This window comes from Nerophis ophidion, linkage group LG29 (genome assembly GCF_033978795.1).
Source record: "Nerophis ophidion isolate RoL-2023_Sa linkage group LG29, RoL_Noph_v1.0, whole genome shotgun sequence".
Classification (NCBI taxonomy): Eukaryota; Metazoa; Chordata; class Actinopteri; order Syngnathiformes; family Syngnathidae; genus Nerophis; species Nerophis ophidion.
In genome coordinates, this window is record NC_084639.1 from 27,746,076 (window position 1) to 27,769,449 (window position 23,374).

Genomic DNA, 23,374 nt, shown 5'->3' on the forward strand with positions numbered 1-23,374 from the left:
GTCAATTAGTCTTTGTCTCCAGTCTTGTAAATCGCTGCACTCGGAGAATCCAATCTGAGTTTAGAGGCTGATCCGGATCAGCCCCCAAATGTAAACACTTGCTCTTCCGGAGTTTTCCTGAAAGTTTCATGAAAATCTGCCAGTGACTTTGTGAGCTATTTATAGCGGAATGAGAGATGTAAAGTGAACCCTCTTGTCTGTCTCCACTGTCTTTGTTCCCGTGGGTGGAGGCGGGGCCACGAGCATACGCATGTATGTATGCATGTATGTATGTATGTATGTATGTTTCTGTCCTGTTCAACGACTCAGGCATATCATATTGTCTATATATATATATATATATATATATATATATATATAGTATGTGTATATATAACTCCATGTTTCCATATATTTACTGAGGAATTTGTTAAACTGAAACAATACAAAAAGAATGCCATTGTAAATTAATAATACTAACATGGACACTGGTACACCTGTTAGCATATTAGCTAATGGTAATGACGCTAGCTTGATTACATTATGATAGCACATAAAAATATGCATGAAAACACTCCTACAGACATCACTCATGGGAAGCTTTAGTAAGTAAGAATTATTTTAGTTATATTGTAAAACTTACAATTGTTGCTTGGAGTGATAGATGAAGAACCCAAATGACTAGAAACTCTAAACGGATGGGAACTTCTCCTGCCAGCTAAAAGATTTAAACAGCTGAAATTCACATTCACCCAGCAGCCCTTGCACAAACCATAACACACCTTTTCAGCATCTCTGCATGTTTCGTGAAAACTATTTTGCATTCTGGCCGTCAGCAAAGTAAAATCCGTAAATTAGCCGCACCGTTTTATAAGCCACGGTGTTCAAAGCGCAGGAAATAAGTAGCGCCTTATAATCCGGAATTTAAAGTAAACTCGGTATTTTGTGTGCTAATCCCTAGTTTATTTAAACCAGCTCATTTGTCTTCCCCCGATTGGCTGTCCCAGTTGTGCCGCCGCCACGCCCCCCGAGTGGGCGGCGAGGAGCTGGCTGGAAGGCCCCGCCCACTATTCCTACTTCTTCTTCCTGCTGCCACATGCACTCTGCTGGGGCGGCGCAGCGATATCGAGCGTAACTTGATTATCTTCTCCACCCACCCACACACGGCGCCACCCCCTGCTCCGACACACACACACACACACACACCCGCACACACACACGCACACACACGCAAACACACATCATCGCTTGGCTTTCTCCAAAGCAGATAACGAGGCCGCATGAAAGCTGCTGTCACATGACGCTCACACGTTTGAATATTCCGATATGAAAAGGAGACGCTAGTTACCATGGCGACAAGACGTTCCTTTGTTTTGTGCCTAAACAAGTGGCTGGGTGGTTTAGCCCCGCCCACATTAACTGGCCCACATCCTCACTTCATCGTTCACTTGTTGGCTTCGTCCGTCCTACTTTCCTTCCTTACTTCCTACCTTCCCCCCTTGTCGTCCCTCTTTTGTCCGTCCTCATTTCTCCGCCCCCTCACACCCGCTCACACACTGCCACTCCTTCTTGGGCGCAGGAAACCACACATGGTCAAGTGTGTACGGCCAGAGGGAAGATGAGGGGGCGGAGTTTTGACACTGTTGGTACAACCTTTGACTGGTCAACTCACAGCCTGGTCCTTCTTTCAGTCAGACAGAGTAATATTGTACTATTTACAGTATTTGCTAATGCATGGTACTATTTTTCATGAGTATTCTCACAGTGTTGTCTACATATTATATCCACTGTTCTTAACTTCATCGACTGTTGCTTGAGTATTTTTCACAGTACAGCCATCTGTTGTCTACATATTACAGCCAAAGTACTTTTAGGTCATCTACTGTTTTTGCAGGAATACACTGCATTTACTACTGTGAAAAAATATTTTAAATTTTACGGAACATTCTGTATGTTTTGTACAATATATACATTATCTACATTATATATGATGTATACACTCTATACATGTATGTGATATACAATTTATACATTGTATCATTTATATAAATTTTGTATATACATTTTATACGTTATAAACATACATATACATTATATATAATTTATACACTATGCATGTTATATGCATGATATACTTCATTATATCATTGTATACATTGCATATTACATACAGTATATACATCATATTCTATGCGTTATAGAGACTGTATACATTATATACAATCTATACATTGCATACATTATGTACACTGTTATAACCATACATATATACATTATTTACATGTATATGTTATATTCTATACATTACACTATATGCATCCATCCATCCATTTCCTACCGCTTATTCCCTTTGGGGTCGCGGGAGGCGCTGGTGCCTATCTCAGCTACAATCGGGTGGAAGGCGGAGTACACCCTGGACAAGTCGCCACCTCATCATAGGGCCAACACAGATAGACAACATTCACACACTAGGGACCATTTAGTGTTGCCACTCAACCTATTCCCAGGTGCATGTCTTTGGAGGTGGGAGGGGCCTATCCCCAGGTGCATGTCTTTGGAGGTGGGAGGGGCCTATCCCCAGGTGCATGTCTTTGGAGGTGGGAGGGGCCTATCCCCAGGTGCATGTCTTTGGAGGTGGGAGGGGCCTATCCCCAACTGCATGTCTTTGGAGGGGGGAGGGGCCTATCCCCAGGTGCATGTCTTTGGAGGTGGGAGGAAGCCGGAGTACCCGGAGGGAACCCACGCATTCACGGGGAGAACATGCAAACTCCACACAGAAAGATCCCGAGCCTGGATTTGAACCCAGGAGCTTCGTATTGTGAGGCAGACGCACCAACCCCTCTCCCACCGTAAAGCCCTACAGTATATGCAATATATTTGTTGTATACATTATATACATTGAATTACATATGTAGTATACATTATGTACAATCTGCACTATATATGGTGTATACTTGATATACATTATATACATCTTATACATTACATATTACATACGTTATATACATCATATTCTATGTGTTATTCAGACTGCACACATTATATACATTCTATATGTTACGTTCATTCTATACTTTATATACAATTTATAAATTGTATATGTTATATACATTACTGTATGTACACTGTATCTGCTATAAACATATATATTCATATACATGTATACATACATATATACATAATATACATGTATATGTTACATTCTACACATTACAGTGTATGGTTTATATCTTTATATACATTACATTTACTACTGTGATATACATCTTCTACAATCTATACATGGTGTACCTAATATACATTCTATACATTTTGTAGAAACATTGTATACATTATAAACATATATATCTGTACATTAAAGTATGTCTATTATATTTCTATATATTGTATACATTACATTACATACGTGATATACATTATATACAACCTCTACACTATGTATGTTATATACATGATATCTAGTGTACATATCATAACATTGTATACATTAGGTTGTAAACATTGGCACGAACACCACCTGCGACCCCGAGAGGGACAAGCGGTAGGAAATGGATGGATGGATGGATGGATACATTATACACATCATATTATATGTGTTATATAGATTGTATATTTTCTATACTTTTTATACAATATACGTTATATACATTCTATACATTACTGTATGTTATAAATATATATACACATTGTACACACATTTATATACATGTATATGTTATATTCTATACATTATATACATTGCATTATATGCAGTATATCATTATATACATTACATTACATGGGTGATATACAATCTATACATTGTATACCTCATATACATTCTACATGTTGTATTTGTTATAAACATATGTATGTTACGTTATATTTATATTTATTATACATTATATAATTTCTATACTATCCATACATTACAGCATATGCTGTATATCGTTATATACATTACATATGTGATATACAGTATATACAATCCATACACTATGTATGTTTTATACAGTACATTTTATACATTTTGAATTGTATTGTATTCACATTGTATATGTTATATATATATATAGTATATATATGTTTCTATGTGTGCGTATATATATATATATATATATATATATATATATATATATATATATATATATATATATATATATATATATATATATATATATATATATATATATATATATATATATACGCACAGTATATATATTTCACAGTATCATGTTAGACCCGCTCGACATCCATTGCTTTCGGTCCCCTAGAGAGGGGGGGTTGCCCACATCTGAGGTCCTCTCCAAGGTTTCTCATAGTCAGCATTGTCACTGGCGTCCCACTGGATGTGAATTCTCCCTGCCCACTGGGTGTGAGTTTTCCTTGCCCTTTTGTGGGTTCTTCCGAGGATGTTGTAGTCGTAATGATTTGTGCAGTCCTTTGAGACATTTGTGATTTGGGGCTATATAAATAAACATTGATTGATTGATATATATATATATATATATATATATATACATGTGTGTTATATTCTGTCCATTCTATACATTATAGTATATGCATTATATTGTTTTTTACATTACATTACATATGTGAGATACATTATATATATTATATACAATATGCTTAAAAGACTGTTAGCATTATTACTATGCATCGTAACAAATAGCATATATGCTAAAAAAGAAAAGAAAAGGTATTTTAATAATAATGATGTTGTGGTTACTAGCCAACCAGCTAGTAAACCTCGAAAGAAATACTGTTAGCATCAGTGAGCTGAAGTCATGTGACCTCCTCTTCCAGGCTCGGCCAATGGCTGATCAGCTGGCAGTCACATGAATAAATTATCCGGTCAGACGACGACGCCGCCAGCAGCTCACGATGAAATCATCAATAATTCATCCACAACTTATTTCAGCCTCCGTCTTGTTGCTGTGTGGTTTCCATGGTAACCGGTCGCCACATAACTCAGCTTAGTGCTGAAGTATCCTGAAGACGTGACGGACCGTTGTTCGAGTCCTGCTGGCCTGCAGTGCACACACAGATGTCTCGCTCTGTGTGTGCAACTTGCTGTTATTGAATTATTATTGTTATCATTTTTCTTATTTTTGTATTGTAATTGTCTCCTGGTTCCTCTCCTCCTCCATCCGACTTGTGTGGGCTCCTGCCGGGGAAGGAAGGAGATGTTTGGTCCCGTTATGACCACGTGGGATGATGAAATGAAAAGCAGAGAAGAAGAAGAAGAAGAAGCTGTCTCACTCCTCCTTCTCTTGCTGCAGGTGAAGCAGCGTCCTCGTCCTCCTGTGAGCAGACGTGCTGGAGGAACACAACATGGACTTTGTCATGAAGCAAGCTCTGGGCGGTGAGTCTCCTCCTCCACCAGCTCTGTTGTTTGGGCTCTCATGCTCCTCCCGGCCACCAGGGGGCGCATACACACGCCTTCTTTGTCTTTACACTGCTGGAGTACAGACGGGCCGGGGCCCCAACAATAAATACACATACAATTATGTTGTGCTCAAATAAATAAACTAAAACAATAATAAATATTTTTCTTAACTAATCCGTCAATAAAGTTAAAGTGCAAATGAAAATGCAGATTCACCACTTTAGTCGTAATTTTTGCGCTTAAGAAGCTTCTCCATGACTTCTTGTGTTTGCGTGATGTTGTCATGGCTGAGACAAGTGGTGGGAAACTTGATTACAAATGAGGACCATACAGAGCATGGCTGAGAAACAACTAAACAACTTGCTATGAATAGGCCCCGGCCCTATGGTTAAGAAACCCTTACAATAAGACATAAAAAAAAAGAGCACCAAGCGCCACTTCTACATACAGCTACAAAAGTATGACCACAAACAAGTACATGAGTACATGTTGTGCACACATTGACTGTGCCAGCCTCTGCAATGCTGGAACAGACCCAACAAAGCAAACAAGAGAGCCTACTCCATCCTAGGCTGCCCACCAGCTCCCAAACACAAAATATGCAGTATTTCCCCGAAAACAACATTTAATGTGAAGTAATTGGAGTATTAAATATGTCAATAATTGATTTTGATTGATTGTGTGTTGACTTGTATGTTAGTTGCATCCCCATGACTAGGGAAGGTCGTTCGGATCGGGTCAAATAAGTGAATGCTGTGCCATTACTTCCAAGTTATTTTAAGGGTCATTGATCTGATTTACTCATATTGTCCACAAGATGGCAGCAGATATGTTCTCTAAGATTCATTTGAAAGGACTGTGATGTTTTTGTTGAACTCGTGACGTCTCGAAAGAGGCCGGCGGGCGGGAGTTTGGACACCCCTGGCTTATCAGCAGCAGGTGACGCTGACCCAGAAGTTGAGTCGGAGGTTTATTTCCCGTGCGGGCGTGTTGGTGACGAGTGAGACGTCCATCTGGAGATAGCAATCTTTGTGCGAGCGCTAAGAAAAGGAACGGCGAGCATGAGAAGAATGAAAGACGTGAGATTTGTTTGTGTTTTCATTTCCTGTCCTCGGTTTGAGGAACGCCAGACCTCCTGATCTGATTGAAGCAGATGGGTTTATGGCGATAAGACTTGAATAATGGACCCAGGGAAGAAGACGAGTCCCAGACAAGGAGACCAAAAGTCGATGGTTTCAGTCCATAAAGAATAAAAAGTCTATTATTACAGAGTATATTTTGTGTTTTTTTTATTATTTTTAACATATTACATTTTTACAATGATGCACTGCCTAATTCTCTGAAACACTTTCAGAGATGAATTACGGTAGAGAAATGAACTATAGATTCACGGGCAACAGCGATGGGCGACATTCCTGGTGTGGTTACACTTGGTCTGAGGTTTTTGAGGCCGGTTGGATGTACTGCCGAATTCTCTGAAATGTCTTCGGAAGACGGATTATGGTAGAGAAATGAACATTCAGTTCACGGGTAACATCTCTGGTGTGGTTACATGTGGTCTGAGGTTGTGAGGCCGGTGGAATGTACTGCTAAATTCTCTGAAATGCCTTATGAACATTGAATTCACAGGTAACAGCTCTTATGGACATTCCTGCAGTCAGCATGCTAACTGCACGCTACCTCAAAATTGCGACACCTGTGGCATTGTGCTGTGTGCTAAAACTTCACATTTCAGAGCAGCCTTTTATTGTGGCAGCCTAAGGGACACCTGATATGCCACACCTGTGCGGTGGGATGGATTATTTTTAGCCAAGAAGAAATGCTCACTAACACAGATTGAGACACAACGATGTTTGAGAGGAATAGGTCTTTTGTGTATATGGTCAAAGTTCTCATGAAAAATGGCAGCAAAAACTAAAGTATTTATATATTTTCATATATATATTTTAATGTGCTACTTTTTAAAAGTAAATATTACGAAAACAAATTTGAAAAAAATTTAAGCATTTTATGAATTAGTTAATTTGATTTGATCCATAAAAATGTGTATTATCATAAAGTGTGTATTCTGTTTAATTTTTTGAGTGATTAAATATATTATTTTATTTGAAAAGAATAAATAAGAAACAGATTAAATCAAATTGTTTTATTTTTAATACATAAAAATGTGTATTATTCCATCATACATATTTTGCTTTTGTTTTGAATGATTTAGTTATGTTTAATTATTGGTAATTCATTGCATTTAAAAAAATATTTATGTAATTAAGTGTTACTATGTCTTTATTTTTTTTACAAAAAAATACATCGTAAAAAGATTGTTTAAATAGACATAAATTGATATAATTTGACAATGTGTGTGTTTATCTGTTATTGATCGCTACGTTGCGCTCTCTCCTCGCAACACTTGACTGACCTTAGCCCCGCCCCCCCGCCGAGTACCCCCCTCCTACCAGCTGAGCAATAATTTGTCATATTTGTTGTCGCCATATGGCGCCACGCCGCGGGAAGGCTGGCGGTGTGTGCGACACACACACACACACACACACACACGCCAGCTAACTAGTTTGTCACAGTTAGTATTCTTATGTTAGCATGCTAGTTGTATTTGCTAATATTGCATAAATGTTTTGCTACGTGGCAAATGTTAGCCTTTTTTTAGCTTATTTTTGCTGGTTTAGTTTAGTTTAGTTTATTAAGGTATGCACCTTTATATCGTATATGTTGCCACTTAATGCATGGTGGCGTTAGCATGCTAGCATTTTAGCACATTTTTACAAATATACATCTCTGAGCCATAAATGTTGGCACTTGGCGCATGCGGAAGTTACCATTTCAGCATGCTAACATTAGCATGCCAGTTTGTTTAGTTAATTTATTAGGTAGAGTAAACACCTCACTCATATTTTGGTACTCGACCAATGCTAACAGTAAGCATGTCATTTTTTGCTTAACAGTTAACACGTTATTGTTTGTATTTTAGCACGTTACTGTTAGCATGCTATTATTTTTTTAGCACATTTTACAGATATACATCTCCGAGGTTTATATTTTGAAACTTGACATGCTGAATTTACCATTTTAGCATGCTAACTTTTTTTTGTTATTATGGCAGGTGTACAACGCAGAGTTGTATAGTTTTGGTACTTCACTAATGTTAATAAGCACAATATTGTTGGTATGTTAGTACGTTACTGTTAGCATGCTAGCTTTTTCGCTAATTTTGCAGGCATAAACCTCAGCTTCAAATATTTTGTTACATGACAAACAAGTTGAGTGTTTCATTGAGAATACTTCAGAAAGCAGGTTGTGGTGCAGACCTGACAGCTAGTGTTAGCATGCTAACATTCGAACTGTGTCAAATACCAAGTTGTATGACTCTGGCTCCACAATTGGCTGGAAAAAAGTTAGCATGCTTTGTTTGTATACTACAATGTTAACATTAGTAAGCTTATAGATGGCATATGTCAGGTCCAAATGATATGACTCAAGGTGTTTGGCCGCAGAATCGGCAAGAAAAAAAGAAGTTAGCAGGTTAAAATTTGCATGCTATAATGCTAACATTAGCATATTAACTGTTAGCATATGCCAGGTACCAAACAATATGACTCTGAGGTGTTTGGCTACAAAATTGCCTAATAAAAAAGTTAGCATTCTAGAATGCTAACATTTGCATGCTAGCTGTTAGCATGTGTCAAGAACCAGGTTGTATGACTCTGAGGTGTTCAGCTGTAATATTGGCTGAAAAAAGTTAGCATGCTCATTTTAACACGTTAGAATGCTAATGTTAGCAGGCTAACTGTTGGCACGTGTCAAATATTAAGTTATATGACTCGGAGGTGTTCGGATGGAAAATTGGCGAAAAAGTTAGAATGTTAACATTAGCATGCTAACAGTTGGCATACAAACATCCAATGCTAACGTTTGCATGTTAGCTGTTAGCATGTGTCAAGCACCAAGTTGTATGATTCTAAGGTGTTTGGCTGTAAAATTGGCTAATAGAAAATTTAGCATGCTAGAATCCTAACATTAGCATATTAACTGTTAGCCTAAGCGACGTACCAAATTATATGACTCAAGGTGTTTGGCCGCAAAAGGGGCCAAAAAAAAAAAAAAGTTAGCAGGCTTATATGTGCATGCTCTAATGTTTTCATTAGCATATATACTGTTAGCATATGCCAGGTGCCAAGTAATATGACCCTGAGGGGTTTGGCTGTAAAATTGGCTAACAGAAACAAGTTAGCATGCTAGTACGCTAACGTTTGTATGTTAGCATGTGTCAAGTACCAAGTTGTATGACTCTGAGGTGTTCGGCTGTAAAATTGCATCATAAAAAAGTTAGCATGCTAGAATGCTAACATTAGCATATGAACAGTTAGCACATGCCAGGTACCAAGTTATATGACTTTCAGGTGTTTGGCTATAAAAATGATTGGATATTAAAAAAGTTAGCATGCTAAAATGCTAAGGTTAGCATTTACTTGTATTTCCGATGCCCTCGCTGGAAAATGGTCTGGACCTTAGACCTGGACTTAGTCTTCTCCCGGTGCCCCCACTGAGACGTGTGTGTGCAGGGGCCACCAAGGACATGGGCAAGATGCTGGGCGGCGAGGAGGAGAAGAAGGACCCGGATGCTGCCAAGAAGGAGGAGGAGCGGCAGGAGGCGCTGAGGCAGCAGGAGGAGGAGCGGCAGATCAAGCACGCTCGCATGGAAGCAGAGAGAGAGAAGGTCCGACAGACCATCAGGGACAAGGTACTGTTGGGATATCATGTGCGATACAAGCAGTCCTGGCGCTTAATGACTTGTGTGCGATATCATGTGCGACACAAGCAGTCCTGGAGCAAAGTGACTTGTGTATGATATCATGTGCGATACAAGCAGTTCTTGAGAGTAATTACTCGTGTGTGATATCATGTGCGATACAAGCAGTCCTGGCGCTTAATGACTTGTGTGGGATATTATGTGTGATACAAGCAGTCATGCAGAGTGTTTACTTGTGTGTGATATCAAGTGCGTTACAAGCAGTCCTGGCGGTTAATGACTTGTGTGTGATATCATGTACGATACAAGCAGTCGTGCAGAGTGTTTACTCGTGTGTGATATCATGTGCGATACAAGCAGTCCTGGCGCTTAATGACTTGTGTGGGATATTATGTGTGATACAAGCAGTCATGCAGAGTGTTTACTTGTGTGTGATATCAAGTGCGTTACAAGCAGTCCTGGCGGTTAATGACTTGTGTGTGATATCATGTACGATACAAGCAGTCGTGCAGAGTGTTTACTTGTGTGTGATATCATGTGCGATACAAGCAGTCCTGGCGTGTAATTACTTGTGTGTGATATCATGTACGATACAAGCAGTCGTGCAGAGTGTTTACTTGTGTGTGATATCATGTGTGATACAAGCAGTTCTGCAGATTGTTGACTTATGTGTGACATTATGTGCAATACAAGCAATCCTGGAGCATATTTACTTGTGTGTGATATCATGTGTGATACAAGCAGTTCTGCAGAGTGTTTACTTGTGTGTGTGATATAATGTGTGATACAATCAGTCGATCAAAGTGTTTACTTGTGTGTGATATCATGTGTGATACAAGCAGTCGTGCAGAGTGTTTACTTGTGTATGATATCATGTGTGATACAAGCAGTCGTGCAGAATGTTGACTTGTGTGTGATATCATGTGTGATACAAGCAGTCGTGCAGAGTGTTTACTTGTGTATGATATCATGTGTGATACAAGCAGTCGTGCAGAATGTTGACTTGTGTGTGATATCATGTGTGATACAAGCAGTCGTGCCGAATGTTGACTTGTGTGTGATATCATGTGTGATACAAGCAGTCCTGTAATGTCTTGACATGAATGTGATATCATGTGTGATACAAGCAGTCCTGCAGAGTGTTGACTTGTGTGTGATATAATTTGCGATACAGACAGTCCGACAGAGTGTTTACTTGTGTGTGATATCATGTGTGATACAAGCGGTCCTGCCTCATGTTTACTTGTGTGTGATATCATGTGTGATACAAGCAGTCGTGCAGAGTGTTGACTTGTGTGTGATATCATGTGTGATACAAGCAGTCCTGGAGCATATTTACCAGTGTGTGATATCATGTGTGATACAAGCAGTCCTGCAGAGTGTTGACTTGTGTGTGATATAATTTGCGATACAGGCAGTCCTACAGAGTGTTTACTTGTGTGTGATATCATGTGTGATACAAGCGGTCCTGCCTCATGTTCACTTGTGTGTGATATCATGTGTGATACAAGCAGTCCTGCAGCGTGTTTATTTGTACGTGTGATATCATGTGTGATACAAGCAGTCCTGCAGTGTGTTTACGTGTGTGATATCATGTGTGATACAAGCATTCTTGCAGATTTACTTGTTTGTGATATTATATGCCATACAAGCAGTCTTGCAGCATGTTTACTTGTGTGTGATATCATATGTGATACAAGCATACCTACAGATTGTTTATATGTGTGTGATATCATGTGCGATACAAACGGTCCTGCAGTGTGTTTACTTGTGTGTGTGTGTGTGGGGGATATTGTGTGCGATACAAGCGGTCCTACAGCGTGTTTACTTGTATGTGTGTGATAACGTGCGATACAAGCAGTCCCGCAGTGCGTTTACTAGTGTGTGATATCATGTGCGATACAAGCGGTCCTGCAGTGTGTTTACTTGTGTGTGTGTGTGTCTGCGATACAAGCGTTCCTGCAGCGTGTTTACTTGTGTGTGTGTGTGTGTGTGTGTGTCTGCGATACAAGCGTTCCTGCAGCGTGTTTGTGTGTGTGATATCGTGCGATACAAGCGTTCCTGCAGCGTGTGTGTGTGTGTGTGTGTGTGTGTGTGTGTGTGTGTGTGTGTGTGTGTGTGTGTGTGTGTGTGTGTGTGTGTGTGTGTGTGTGTGTGTGTGTGTGTGTGTGTGTCTGCGATACAAGCGTTCCTGCAGCGTGTGTGTGTGTGTGTGTGTGTGTGTGATACAAGTGGTCCTGCAGCGTGTTTATTTGTGTGTGATATCATGTATGCGGTCCTGCAGAGTGTTGATGTGTGTGTGTGTGTGTGTGTGTGTGTGTGTGTGTGTGTGTGTGTGTGTGTGTGTGTATGTGTGTGTGTGTGTGTGTGTGTGTTGTGTGTGTGTGTGTGTGTGTGTGTGTGTGATATCATGTGGGATACAAGCGTTCCTGCAGCGTGTTCACTCCTGTGTGTGTGTGATATCATGTGCGATGCAAGTGTTCCTGCAGATTGTTTACTTGTGTGTGATATCATGTGCGATACAACTGGTCCTGCAGGATGTTTACTTGTGTTTGATATCATGTGCGATACAAGCAGTCCTGCAGTGTGTTTACTTGTGTGTGATATCATGTGCGATACAAGCGGTCCTGCAGTGTGTTTATTTTGTGTGTGATATCATGTGTGATACAAGCACACAAGTTATTCTATTTTACTAAAGTAATTTTCAAAAAGTAATCATGCTAGGCTATAGGGTACTAGGAGCAGCTACACAACAGCTAAGCACACACTAGCACACCAGCTAGACCTAGGTATTAATCATTGAACATTAAAAGGTGACATAAACAAGTATTATATAGTTGTAGTTACATATTACTCACACGTACAAAGTATTATATAGTTGTAGTTACATATTACTCACACGTACAAAGTATTATATAGTTGTAGTTACATATTACTCACACGTACAAAGTATTATATAGTTGTAGTTACATATTACTCACACGTACAAAGTATTATATAGTTGTAGTTACATATTACTCACACGTACAAAGTATTATATAGTTGTAGTTACATATTACTCACACGTACAAAGTATTATATAGTTGTAGTTACATATTACTCACACATACAAAGTATTATATAGTTGTAGTTACATATTACTCACACGTACAAAGTATTATATAGTTGTAGTTACATATTACTCACACGTACAAAGTATTATATAGTTGTAGTTACATATTACTCACACGTACAAAGTATTATATAGTTGTAGTTACATATTACTCACACGTACAAAGTATTATATAGTTGTAGTTACATATTACTCACACATACAAAGTATTATATAGTTGTAGTTACATATTACTCACACGTACAAAGTATTATATAGTTGTAGTTACATATTACTCACACGTACAAAGTATTATATAGTTGTAGTTACATATTACTCACACATACAAAGTATTATATAGTTGTAGTTACATATTACTCACACATACAAAGTATTATATAGTTGTAGTTACATATTACTCACACATACAAAGTATTATATAGTTGTAGTTACATATTACTCACACATACAAAGTATTATATAGTTGTAGTTACATATTACTCACACGTACAAAGTATTATATAGTTGTAGTTACATATTACTCACACGTACAAAGTATTATATAGTTGTAGTTACATATTACTCACATGTACAAAGTATTATATAGTTGTAGTTACATATTACTCACACGTACAAAGTATTATATGGTTGTAGTTACATATTACTCACACGTACAAAGTATTATATAGTTGTAGTTACATATTACTCACACGTACAAAGTATTATATAGTTGTAGTTACACATTACTCACACGTACAGAGTATTATATAGTTGTAGTTACATATTACTCACACGTACAGAGTATTATATAGTTGTAGTTACATATTACTCACACATAAAAAGTATTATATAGTTGTGGTTACATATTACTCACACATACAAAGTATTATATAGTTGTAGTTACACATTACTCACACATACAAAGTATTATATAGTTGTAGTTACATATTACTCACACAAAGTATTATATAGTTGTAATTACATATTACTCACACATACAAAGTATTATATAGTTGTAGTTACATATTACTCACACGTACAAAGTATTATATAGTTGCAGTTACAAATTACTCACACGTACAAAGTATTATATAGTTGTAGTTACATATTACTCACATGTACAAAGTATTATATAGTTGTAGTTACATATTACTCACACGTACAAAGTATTATATAGTTGCAGTTACAAATTACTCACACGTACAGAGTATTATATAGTTGTAGTTACATATTACTCACACATACAAAGTATTATATAGTTGTAGTTACATATTACTCACACATACAATGTATTATATAGTTGTAGTTACATATTACTCACACGTACAAAGTATTATATTGTTGTAGTTACATATTACTCACACGTACAGAGTATTATATAGTTGTAGTTACATATTACTCACACATACAAATTATTATATTGTTGTAGTTACATATTACTCACACATACAAAGTATTATATAGTTGTAGTTGCATATTACTCACACATACAAAGTATTATATAGTTGTAGTTACATATTACTCACACATACAATGTATTATATAGTTGTAGTTATATATTACTCACACGTACAAAGTATTATATTGTTGTAGTTACATATTACTCACACATACAAAGTATTATATAGTTGTAGTTACATATTACTCACACATACAATGTATTATATAGTTGTAGTTACATATTACTCACACGTACAAAGTATTATATAGTTGTAGTTACATATTACTCACATGTACAAAGTATTATATTGTTGTAGTTACATATTACTCACACGTACAAAGTATTATATAGTTGTAGTTACATATTACTCACACGTACAAAGTATTATATAGTCGTAGTTACATATTACTCACATGTACAAAGTATTATATAGTTGTAGTTACATATTACTCACACGTACAGAGTATTATATAGTTGTAGTTACATATTACTCACACGTACAGAGTATTATATAGTTGTAGTTACATATTACTCACACGTACAAAGTATTACATAGTTGTAGTTACATATTACTCACACGTACAAAGTATTATATAGTTGTAATTACATATTACTCACACATACAGAGTATTATGTAGTTGTAGTTACATATTACTCACAAGTACAGAGTATTATATAGTTGTAGTTACATATTACTCACACGTACAGAGTATTATATAGTTGTAGTTACATATTACTCACACGTACAGAGTATTATATAGTTGTAGTTACATATTACTCACACATACAAAGTATTATATAGTTGTAGTTACATATTACTCACACATACAATGTATTATATAGTTGTAGTTACATATTACTCACACGTACAAAGTATTATATAGTTGTAGTTACATATTACTCACACGTACAAAGTATTATATAGTTGTAGTTACATATTACTCACACGTACAAAGTATTATATAGTTGTAGTTACATATTACTCACATGTACAAAGTATTATATAGTTGTAGTTACATATTACTCACACGTACAAAGTATTATATAGTTGTAGTTACATATTACTCACTCGTACAAAGTATTATATAGTTGTAGTTACATATTATTCACTCGTACAAAGTATTATATAGTTGTAGTTACATATTACTCACACGTACAAAGTACTATATGGTTGTAGTCACATATTACTCACCCGTACAAATTATTATATAGTTGTAGTTACATATTACTCACACGTACAGAGTATTATATAGTTGTAGTTACATATTACTCACACGTACAAAGTATTATATAGTTACATATTACTCACTCGTACAAAGTATTATATAGTTGTAGTTACATATTACTCACTCGTACAAAGTATTATATAGTTGGAGTTACATCTTACTCACACGTACAGAGTATTATATAGTTGTAGTTACATATTACTCACACGTACAGAGTATTATATAGTTGTATTTACATATTACTCACACGTACAAAGTATTATATAGTTACATATTACTCACTCGTACAAAGTATTATATAGTTGTAGTTACATATTACTCACACGTACAGAGTATTATATTGTTGTAGTTGCATATTACTCACATGTACAGAGTATTATATAGTTGTAGTTACATATTACTCACACGTACAGAGTATTATATAGTTGTAGTTACATCTTACTCACACGTACAGAGTATTATATAGTTGTAGTTACATATTACTCACACGTACAGAGTATTATATAGTTGTAGTTACATATTAGTCACACGTACAGAGTATTATATAGTTGTAGTTACATATTACTCACTCGTACAGAGTATTATATAGTTGTAGTTACATATTACTCACACGTACAGAGTATTATATAGTTGTAGTTACATATTACTCACACGTACAGAGTATTATATAGTTGTAGTTACATATTAGTCACACGTACAAAGTATTATATAGTTGTAGTTACATATTACTCACACGTACAAAGTATTATATAGTTGTAGTTACATATTACTCACACGTACAAAGTATTATATAGTTGTAGTTACATATTACTCACCCATACAAAGTATTATATAGTTCTAGTTACATATTACTCACACATACAAAGTATTATATAGTAGTAGTTACATATTACTCACACGTACAGAGTATTATATAGTTGTAGTTACATGTTACTCACACATACAAAGTATTATATAGTTGTAGTTACATATTACTCACACGTACAAAGTATTATATAGTTGTAGTTACATATTACTCACACATACAATGTATTATATAGTTGTAGTTACATATTACTCACACGTACAGAGTATTATATAGTTGGAGTTACATATTACTCACACGTACAAAGTATTATATAGTTACATATTACTCACTCGTACAAAGTATTATATAGTTGTAGTTACATATTACTCACACGTACAGAGTATTATATTGTTGTAGTTGCATATTACTCACATGTACAGAGTATTATATAGTTGTAGTTACATATTACTCACATGTACAGAGTATTATATAGTTGTAGTTACATCTTACTCACACATACAGAGTATTATATAGTTGTAGTTACATATTACTCACACGTACAGAGTATTATATAGTTGTAGTTACATATTAGTCACACGTACAGAGTATTATATAGTTGTAGTTACATATTACTCACTCGTACAGAGTATTATATAGTTGTAGTTACATATTACTCACACATGCAAAGTATTATATAGTTGTAGTTACATATTACTCACACATACAAAGTATTATATAGTTGTAGTTACATATTACTCACACATACAAAGTATTATATAGTTCTAGTTACATATTACTCACACATGCAAAGTATTATATAGTTGTAGTTACATATTACTCACACGTACAAAGTATTATATAGTTCTAGTTACATATTACTCACACGTACAAAGTATTATATAGTTCTAGTTACATATTACTCACACATGCAAAGTATTATATAGTTGTAGTTACATATTACTCACACGTACAAAGTATTATATAGTTCTAGTTACATATTACTCACACGTACAGAGTATTATATAGTTGTAGTTACATATTACTCACACGTACAGAGTATTATATAGTTGTAGTTACATATTACTCACACGTACAAAGTATTATATAGTTGTAGTTACATATTACTCACACGTACAAAGTATTATATAGTTGTAGTTACATATTACTCACACGTACAAAGTATTACGTATATAGTTGTAGTTACATATTACTCACACATACAATGTATTATATAGTTGTAGTTACATATTACTCACACGTACAAAGTATTATATAGTTGTAGTTACATATTACTCACACATACAATGTATTATATAGTTGTAGTTACATATTACTCACACGTACAAAGTATTATATAGTTGTAGTTACATATTACTCACACGTACAAAGTATTATATAGTTGTAGTTACATATTACTCACACATACAATGTATTATATAGTTGTAGTTACATATTACTCACACGTACAAAGTATTATATAGTTGTAGTTACATATTACTCACACGTACAAAGTATTATTTAGTTGTAGTTACATATTACTCACATGTAGAAAGTATTATATAGTTGTAGTTACATATTACTCACACGTACAGAGTATTATATAGTTGTAGTTACATATTACTCACACGTACAAAGTATTATTTAGTTGTAGTTACATATTACTCACATGTAGAAAGTATTATATAGTTGTAGTTACATATTACTCACACGTACAGAGTATTATATAGTTGTAGTTACATATTACTCACACATACAAAGTATTATATAGTTGTAGTTACATATTACTCACACGTACAGAGTATTATATAGTTGTAGTTACATATTACTCACACATACAAAGTATTATATAGTTGTAGTTACATATTACTCACACATACAAAGTATTATATAGTTGTAGTTACATATTACTCACTCGTACAGAGTATTATATAGTTGTAGTTACATATTACTCACACATACAAAGTATTATATAGTTGTAGTTACATATTACTCACACGTACAAAGTATTATATAGTTGTAGTTACATATTACTCACACGTACAGAGTATTATATAGTTGTAGTTACATATTACTCACACGTACAAAGTATTATATAGTTGTAGTTACATATTACTCACACGTACAGAGTATTATATAGTTGTAGTTACATATTACTCACACGTACAAAGTATTATATAGTTGTAGTTACATATTACTCACACGTACAGAGTATTATATAGTTGTAGTTACATATTACTCACACGTACAAAGTATTATATAGTTGTAGTTACATATTACTCACACGTACAGAGTATTATATAGTTGTAGTTACATATTACTCACACGTACAAAGTATTATATAGTTGTAGTTACATATTACTCACACGTACAGAGTATTATATAGTTGTAGTTACATATTACTCACACATACAAAGTCTCCAAGGCAGAATTAGCAAGTAGGTTCACAGCGGCCATCTTCCTCTGTTAGAATCCTTTCACTTGATCCCACCTGCTAATCAGGCACTTCCTGTTTGCTGCGCAGTACGGCCTGAAGAAGAAGGAGGAGAAGGAGGCGGAGGAGAAGGCGGCCATGGAGCAGGCGTGCCCCGGCTCCCTGACGCGGCCCAAGAAGGCCATCCCGCCCGGCTGCGGGGACGAGGACCAGGAACAGGAGGAGAGCATCCTGGACACGGTGCTCAAGTTCCTGCCGGGCCCCCTGCAGGACATGTTCAAGAAGTAAACAACTACCAGGGGGCGGGGCATCTTCACTTAAGTGGACTTTGAGGGCGGAGTCAGTATGAATGTCCAGAGGCTTCACACTGCCTTTTTTTTTTACCGAACCTTTGTTGTTGTCCTAACCACCTGATAGTCCTCTCTTCTGATTGGCCGGCCCTCATCTGTTGCTAGGCGGAAGTTCAGGACGTGGCAGCTGGCTTTAGCGCCGCAGATGCTAAACAGGAAGTGGAAAGATGATGAGTGTGCATATTTGTAGTTGCAGTACGTAGACAATCAATGCCAACATGGAGGGGGTGGGGCTTAGCGTCTTGGTTCTTGAGGTCAAAGTGGTCCCCAGCGAGACCAAAGACTACTTGTGTTGTTCAGCAGACAAGATGGTGGACCTCACCTCGAAGCCATACTTTTGCAATCATTTCTTTGTTTTGTCTTTTTGTCATAATGGCGTCTATTTCCAATGTTTTTTACAGTTTTGGTTAGCATCATGCTAACGTGTCTCAGTGGCATCCATCCAGAACGTTTCAACATTTTTGGTTAGCATCATGCTAACGTGTCTCAGTGGCATCTATCCATAACGTTCAACGTTTTTGGTTAGCATCGTGCTAACGTGTACCAGTGGCATCCATCCATAACATTTTAACATTTTTGGTTAGCCTCATGCTATTTTGTGGTAATGCCGTCCGTCCATAACTTTCGGACATTTTTTGTTAGCGTTTTGCTAACATGTCTCAGTGGTGTCCGTCCATAACGTTGCAACGTTTTTGGTTAGCATCATGCTGACGTGTTTAAGTGCCGTCCGTCAATAACGCTTGAACATTTTTGGTGAGCATCAGGCTAACATGTCTCAGTGGTGTCTGTCCATAAGGTTTGGACATTTTTGGTTAGCATCAAGCTAACATGTTTCAGTGGTGTCCATCCATAACGTTTGGACATTTTTGGCTAGCATCTCGCTAATGTGTTTAAGTGCAATCGTCAATAACATTTAAACATATTTGGTTAGCATCATGCTGAAATGTCTCAGTGGCGTCCGTCCATAACGATTGGACATTTTTGGTTAGCATCATGCTAACATGTCTTAGTGGTGTCTGTCCATAACGTTTGGACATTTTTGGTTAGCATCACGCTAACATGTCTCAATGGCGTCCGTCCATAACACATACTGTAAACGATTAGCTCCTCATGCTAATCGCCAGACTAGCATCGTGAAAATCCACTTTTATTCTTCAGAAAACAATCCATTGTGTTCGTCTCTTGCTGTGTCTCACGTGGAACACTTCCTTCAGTACACTTCAACAAGTACACTTAGTCTGCACACTGTGTACTTGCCTCTCAAGAGTGTCAAGTAGTGCTGTTCTAAAATGTCAAACATTCCTTGCAACCACTGGAGTTAGCCCCGCCCCTTTATCGGTGGCTACTATTTTGAGTGCACTCACTTCTGCACTAAACACTAGAAAAGTGACCCAGCGGAGACTCCGCACTTGTTTGCTGTGCTAAGGTCACATGTTTGTCTTTGTGGCTACTGTGTGTGTGTGTGTGTGTGTGTGTGTGTGTGTGTGTGTGTGTGTGTGTGTGTGTGTGTGTGTTTGTGTGTGTGTGTGTGTGTGTGTGTGTGTGTGTGTGTGTGTGTGTGTGTGTGTGTGTGTGTGTGTGTGTGTGTGTGTGTGTGTGTGTGTGTGTGTGTGTGAGTGAGACGCTTGCCTTTTAAAAGGGCTAATCTGTGTTTTGTGTGGTCTGCACGCAATGTCGTCCCTCGCCGGGTTTCTCTCTTGAAATGCTTTTATTCTGAAAGAGTGACACTTCCGTTTCCTTGGAGACGGAAGACAGAGAATGTGTCAAAAGCTTCACATACATTCCAAACATCTTCATTCCAAAAATGAAACGTCACGTGGTGACATCATCAGAGTGTCCAGTTGCCGCGTTCGATACTTAAGGAATTGGATTTACGTGGAGTCAAAGGCCATTTTCGATTCTTTGGCGGCAAGTGACGTCACGTAAACAATCACTCGACGTGATCACTTTTTCAACAGCGACTAAATGTGTTTGCTCAATGCTAATCTACATTGGATTTGCCTTAGACACACTACTGTTAGCATTCAACATGGCGATCGTATTAAAATATTCCGACCAAGAAGGAGAAGACTTAGACCAGGAGTGTCTAAATAAAGTCTGGCCCCAGGGCCAATTTTGGCTTACTCTAAAAATACTATTACATGAAAAAAAAAAAAGGAGGAGTAAAATGGCAAACAGACGAAATGTAACCCAAAAAAAAGTTAATGCAACAAAGCTGCCATGTTTCTTCTTATAGACAGTCAGTGCTCAAAAAATAATAATGAATCAAAATCCACGATGTTATGAGTTATTGACATATTTAAACCTCTACTTACTTCACATATTAAACATGTTTTTTGCCACAAAGACAATGTTTTCTTTGATAAAAAGATCAAAAATCATTTTTAAAAAACACACACAAACTAATATTTTTTTTAACTTCTAAGGTTCCCCTCAAGTTTCATACGTTTTCATAAAAAGGCTCTCATTTATATATTGTTTAAAAAAGGTCATGTATATATATATATATATATATATATATATATATATATATATATATATATTATCATATATACATACATATATATTTATATACATATACATTGAATATATATATACATACATATACAAATATATATATATATATATATATTATGTTCACATATATACATACATATATATTTATATACATATATATTGAATATATATATACATACATATATATATATATATATTTGTATATGTATGTACAAATATATGTGAATATAATATGTATGTATATGTAAATGTATATATACATGTATATCAATCAATCAATCAATCAATGTTTATTTATATAGCCCCAAATCACAAATGTCTCAAAGGACTGCACAAATCATTACGACTACAACATCCTCGGAAGAACCCACAAAAGGGCAAGGAAAACTCACACCCAGTGGGCAGGGAGAATTCACATTCAGTGGGACGCCAGCGACAATGCTGACTATGAGAAACCTTGGAGAGGACCTCAGATGTGGGCAACCCCCCCCCTCTAGGGGACCGAAAGCAATGGATGTCGAGCGGGTCTAACATGATACTGTGAAAGTTCAATCCATAATGGCTCCAAGACAGCAGTGAGAGTCCCGTCCACAGGAAACCATCTCAAGCGGATCAGCAGCGTAGAGATGTCCCCAACCGATACAGGCGAGCGGTCCATCCTGGGTCCCGACGAGCGGTCCATCCTGGGTCTCGACTCTGGACAGTCAGTACTTCATCCATGGTCATCGGACCGGACCCCCTCCACAAGGGAGGGGGGGACATAGGAGAAAGAAAAGAAAAGAAGCGGCAGATCAACTGGTCTAAAAAGGAGGTCTATTTAAAGGCTAGAGTATACAGATGAGTTTTAAGATGAGACTTAAATGCTTCTACTGAGGTAGCATCTCGAACTGTTACCGGGAGGGCATTCCAGAGTACTGGAGCCCGAACGGAAAACGCTCTATAGCCCGGAGACTTTTTTTGAGCTCTAGGAATCACTAATAAGCCGGAGTCTTTTGAACGCAGATTTCTTGCCGGGACATATGGTACAATACAATCGGCAAGATAGGCTGGAGCTAGACCGTGTAGTATTTTATACGTAAGTAGTAAAACCTTAAAGTCACATCTTAAGTGCACAGGAAGCCAGTGCAGGTGAGCCAGTATAGGTATATATGTATGTATATATGTATATAAAGGTATATACAGTACAGGCGTAATATGATCAAACTTTCTTGTTCTTGTCAAAAGTCTAGCAGCCGCATTTTGTACTAACTGTAATCTTTTAATGCTAGACATTGGGAGACCCGAAAATAATACGTTACAGTAGTCGAGACGAGACGTAACAAACGCATGCATAATGATCTCGGCGTCTTTAGTGGACAAAATGGAGCGAATTTTAGCGATATTACGGAGATGAAAGAAGGCCGTTTTAGTAACGCTTTTAAT

The 23,374-nt window shown here is 36.7% G+C and overlaps 1 protein-coding gene and 1 long non-coding RNA gene across 4 annotated transcripts in view; one reads left to right on the forward strand and one right to left on the reverse strand.

The window, feature by feature from the left end:
• Positions 1 to 21,061, forward strand: part of LOC133546008 (complexin-2) — a 34,258-nt gene extending 13,197 nt beyond the window's left edge. For all 3 annotated transcript variants that reach the window (XM_061891799.1, XM_061891798.1, XM_061891797.1), the window contains exons 2-4: positions 5,241 to 5,323; positions 9,922 to 10,100; positions 19,176 to 21,061. In XM_061891799.1, coding sequence (XP_061747783.1) covers positions 5,293 to 5,323; positions 9,922 to 10,100; positions 19,176 to 19,373 — 408 coding nt within the window. In that variant the 5' untranslated portion in view covers positions 5,241 to 5,292 and the 3' untranslated portion in view covers positions 19,374 to 21,061. The remainder of the gene's footprint in view (positions 1 to 5,240; positions 5,324 to 9,921; positions 10,101 to 19,175) is intronic.
• LOC133546009 (uncharacterized) lies at positions 4,172 to 19,311 on the reverse strand. Its single transcript, XR_009804960.1, has 3 exons — positions 19,059 to 19,311; positions 9,829 to 10,013; positions 4,172 to 5,419 (listed from the first exon to the last, which is right to left on the reverse strand). It is a non-coding gene; the product is annotated as an uncharacterized LOC133546009 (long non-coding RNA).
• Positions 21,062 to 23,374: the final 2,313 nt, after the last annotated feature.